At 32.2% G+C, this 4,649-nt stretch overlaps 1 protein-coding gene and 1 non-coding gene across 2 annotated transcripts; both read left to right on the top strand.

Moving 5' to 3' along the window:
- Positions 1–940: 940 nt before the first annotated feature.
- Positions 941–3,707, top strand: LOC145601810 (branched-chain-amino-acid aminotransferase 2, chloroplastic-like). The gene is made up of 9 exons (XM_081657887.1): positions 941–978; positions 1,671–1,860; positions 2,177–2,353; positions 2,454–2,585; positions 2,686–2,784; positions 2,899–3,015; positions 3,167–3,262; positions 3,345–3,457; positions 3,590–3,707. The coding sequence occupies exons 1-9, from the start codon at positions 941–943 to the stop codon at positions 3,705–3,707; spliced, it is 1,080 nt and encodes a 359-aa protein (XP_081514013.1).
- A 492-nt stretch (positions 3,708–4,199) lies between these two features.
- Positions 4,200–4,316, top strand: LOC145603357 (U5 spliceosomal RNA). The gene has a single exon (XR_014104861.1). It is a non-coding gene; the product is annotated as a U5 spliceosomal RNA (small nuclear RNA).
- The last annotated feature ends 333 nt before the right edge of the window (positions 4,317–4,649 follow it).

The raw sequence follows: 4,649 nt of genomic DNA, 5'->3' as shown, positions 1-4,649 counted from the left end.
AACCCCCTAAGCTACTCCCCAAGAGATAACCTTAGTAGCTGGCGGCATAAGCACACCTGAAATTTGGGGAAAAAAAATTGGGGTAAAATTAAGGAAGCTGGGCAAAAGGAAAGTTCAGTCGAACTTCTCATTAATTAGAATGTTTCCAGCTTTGACAGTTCTTTGTAAAACGGTCATTATTTTCTGGTTTCTTATCAGAATTTGGCATATAACCAATCGCTGAAAATCTCATTAAAGTAGCTATCACCTCTAACTTGAATAACCTTAAGATCATTTCTAGCTTGAGAGATATGTGCATTCTAAGTCAACCCTCTAAAAAACACAAAGTCAACTAAAAAACACAAAGTCAACCCTTTGTCATTTCACTAGCTTTTAATTCACAAATAACACATCCAAATTCTTTTTTCAAATTGAAATTTTTTTTTCACTTAATAATTTAAAAAAAAATGTCAAACATATCATTATACTACCTTTGTTAATTTTTATGAGCAACTTTCAGTATTATTTGTAAGATATAAAATATTTCAAAGTTGCACATATAAATTAACGGAGGTAGTAGTTTAGTTTGTATTATTATTATTATATAAACTGCACTAAACCGGACCACAAACATATTATATTTTTTAAAATCTAACTAAACCTAACTCCGGGCCGACATTCCCTACATTCCCCCAACCACAAACCTCCCAAAAATTAATTAAAAATCTCCATGCAGGAATATGTTTCTCCATGTTCTTTACTTTACTTCTTTCAAAATAACCTTTCAAAAAGCATGTTCTCTAATAAATTCTACGTAATATGTCTAAACCCTTGTATATATAAAACAAATTATGTATACCGAACATGTGCTCAATACTATAGCACCTTCTCTTCTATAGTTCTATCTCCTCTATTGAAACTCTTTTCTACTAAAAACGGACTTTAAGTTTTTGTTTCATTCATGGCGGCAATATCATCTTCAGTTTCTTCAGAGATCAGGTGCTTTTTATACTTCCATTTTTCATTTTTATACTTTTTTTTGCCGTCTCTCTAATTAATCATAAGTCAAAATCTATAATCCATATATATATATATATATATATATATATATATATATATATATATATATATATATATATATATATTAAAAAGCGTTTTTAATCAAGTGAACATTCCACATGACTCTCTCTACACCTCCTTTGTAAGCTATTATTCCATGTCTTCATATATTTAGTAAATATATACAGAAGTATGGTTTATTCAAGAACCTCTAATCTTATTCTCAAGTTCAAACTTTGGATTATTTTAAAATAAAATAAAAATTCAAACTCTGAAACTTAACCATTGAGCTACGTCATAAATTCATAATCTATAATTCCTCCTTTTATTTTTTAATTGCACATGCAATTTACCTTTTTTGGAAAGTTGAATAATAATTGCATTATATCCTAATTAGGTATGCTTTGTTACATTTATTTTTTATTTGTGATCACACACCAAATACCTTAGCTACCGTTGTTAATATTGATAAGAATTGTTAGTTGTTACCCTATCTTTTCCCTTTCTTATTAATAAAAATATGATCACATATTTCGAGTAAAGATAATGATGGAGAAATACTTAACAGATCGAGAGATGTATTAAAAATGGGTGTAATTTTTAATTTTTTTGGTTGATTATGCCATTGACAGCCATACTACTACTGGTGGTGACAATGGGTACGCAGAAATCAATTGGGACAACATAGGATTCGGCTTAACGCCAACAGATTACATGTACAAGATGAAATGTTTCAAAGATGATGAATTTTCAAAAGGTGAACTAATTCCATATGGAAACATTGAGCTCAGCCCTGCTGCTGGTGTTTTGAACTATGGCCAGGTACTTAATCAATCTCATAATAGGATTTACATAGGGTTAACTTGAACAGGTACGTAATAGTTAATATTGGACATGGGCACGTACGTTATTGTACGTGTCCAAGTGTCGCATTAGGCTGTTTTGTAAAAATTCTGTATGACTTTCATTCAAATTGAAGTGTCCATACCCACATATATTGTAGTATCAAGGATCTGACATGGATATAGACATAAAGAGTTTGAGTACATAGGCCGCGTTAATGAGACAATATTTAGCTTTGTAAATTTCTATTCTCCTTAATTATTTAGTTGATATTTGTATCTTTGTTCTTGCAAAGGGTTTATTTGAAGGTATGAAAGCAATAAGGAGAGAAGATGGGAAGCTAGTCTTATTCCGACCTGATCAAAATGCGTTACGCATGAAAATTGGTGCCGAAAGAATGTGCATGCCTTCTCCGTCTGTTGATCAGTTCATTGATGCAGTGAAACAGACTGCTTTAGCTAATAAACGTTGGGTGTGTGAAGAATTCTACACTCTTTTTGCATCTAATTTAAAATGTTTAACGATTTTGATTCTTAATTGTTTGATAAATTTTGTTTGTTATTATGTAACAGATTCCTCCTCCAGGAAAAGGCTCACTTTACCTTAGACCTTTGCTCCTAGGAACTGGACCGATCCTCGGTCTATCCCCGGCTCCTGAGTACACATTTCTTATCTATGCTTCCCCTGTTCGCAACTATTTTAAGGTGAATGCTACATTTCTTTCGTAATTTTCTTTTTATAATTTTTCATTTTGGGATGGAGTTAACTAAACACTAAAATGTGATCATTCTTTTCTTCAAAAAGGAAGGGAGCGGAGCTTTGAACTTGTATGTTGAGGATCAATTTGATCGTGCATCTCGTGGTGGTTCTGGTGGTGTTAAATCGATCACCAATTATGCGCCGGTGAGCAAATGTTTTCTCTTTGAAATTAAAAATTTTAATAATCTCTTGATTACAACATACAAATATAATACATTTGCTGGTAGTGTATATAATCTCTTGATTGTAAAATTTCAGGTTTTGAAACCTATAACTAAGGCAAAAGACAGAGGATTTTCGGATGTTCTGTATCTTGATTCTGTGAGCGGAAAATATATTGAGGAAGTTTCTTCCTGTAATATATTTATTGTGAAGGTACTTTCGAAAAATAGTTAATTAACCTTAGCTAGAGTTCTCGGACTTTATATACTAATACGTAGATACTAATACATAGAATATGTCATGTGCAAGAGTTTGTATAAATCTATAGTATGATGGTTTAATTGAATGTACATTCTTATCATAGGACAAAATAATCTCAACCCCAGCAATAAAAGGCACTATTCTTCCTGGTGTGACAAGGAAGAGCATCATTAAAATTGCCTATGATCTTGGTTTTAAGGTAATTCATCTTATATAATATGATTTCTAGTGAAAATGTTATTAATGTTTGTAGCAATACTGAACTAGTACAACACATTCAGGTTGAGGAACGGCAAATTGCTGTGGAGGAATTGCTCGAAGCAGATGAAGCCTTTTGTACCGGAACTGCTGTTGTAGTTGTACCTGTGGGCAGCATTACATACCAAGACCAAAGGTATCCAAGCTTTGAGTTGTTTTACTTTCAATAGGTCATAGACAATGAGAAATTAATGAAAGGATTTCATTAATTATTTACTTGATTGACACTTTTTTTTTACGCATGAATTCTTTTGTGTAAAAATTGCAGGGTAGAATACATGACTACTAACACCAATTTAGTAAGTGAGAAGTTGTTGTCAACATATGTCGCGATTCAAAATGGTCAGGTCGAAGACAATAATGGTTGGCTAGTTGAAATTAACTAAGGTGTAGTATTGCTTCTCCTAAGTATATGGAACAAACCTTCAAATAATCTTCAACTGAACATGTAGTGTAATTCATCATTCCTTCGATTGTATTTTGCAAATTTTCTCATTTAATAGTGCCAACACTAAATCATTTTGGGACTAAGGTTTTGTTGTTGTAATAGTAGTATATTAGGGCCGGATGGCTAGTATGTAATTTAATTTCATAATCCTTGCACCCTTATCTTAGAGTAATAACTCATGTAAGAGATAAAGATGTTGACGACATTTTGAAATGAAGGAAATGATAGTAAAAGACAGTGTCCATGATGATAATACACACATATATTTCGTAATTTTAGCTTAAATCCAAGTGAAATGATGACTTAAGAAATGCTAGTGATAAATCGAAATCCCTTGATTTACATAATAGTCCCACATGGATGGTGAAACAATATTCAACCAAGGATGACCAGTATAGAAATGCGAGGCTCTTTCCATCATTCCTCACACAGCCATGCAATGAGCACAGAGCGAACTATTCTTTCGCCTTTTACTAAAGAATACCGTGTGCTCGTTGTACTTAGTGGCATACGTTTATTTTTGGAGGGAGTCCCTTAGTAAAGAGCTCCCAATTTATCAGTAAAGTTTTTTTTTAATTGTAGCTAAATGAAGGCTAGGATTGAATTGTCCACTAGATTATTAAAACTAAAACGCATAATTGTAGACACCAAATCAAACCGAGCCATTATCTGTAGACACCAAAACACATAATAAACCTTTAGTCTAATCCATTAGACTCATTATCTGTAAACCATAGTCTAATTTTCATTGTTGATAACCCAAAATCAAACTCACTTCACTCATTTCCATTGATCTATTATCAGACTTATATGTTTGGATAAAACCGAACTTAAAATTCTAAACGCACTTTCTTTCACTATTTTGGTCATATATTAAATT

This window comes from Chenopodium album, chromosome 21 (assembly GCF_948465745.1).
Source record: "Chenopodium album chromosome 21, dcCheAlbu1.1, whole genome shotgun sequence".
NCBI classification, from domain to species: domain Eukaryota; kingdom Viridiplantae; phylum Streptophyta; class Magnoliopsida; order Caryophyllales; family Amaranthaceae; genus Chenopodium; species Chenopodium album.
This window is presented reverse-complemented; position numbering and strand designations above follow the sequence as displayed.

Excerpts from the sequence above, each read along its gene's own strand:
- LOC145601810 (XM_081657887.1), top strand. The coding sequence starts at position 941 with ATGGCGGCAATATCATCTTCAGTTTCTTCAGAGATCAG. Across the intron at positions 1,861-2,176 it reads GTGTTTTGAACTATGGCCAG|GGTTTATTTGAAGGTATGAA; the intron begins GTACTTAATCAA and ends GTTCTTGCAAAG. Across the intron at positions 3,458-3,589 it reads ATTACATACCAAGACCAAAG|GGTAGAATACATGACTACTA; the intron begins GTATCCAAGCTT and ends TAAAAATTGCAG.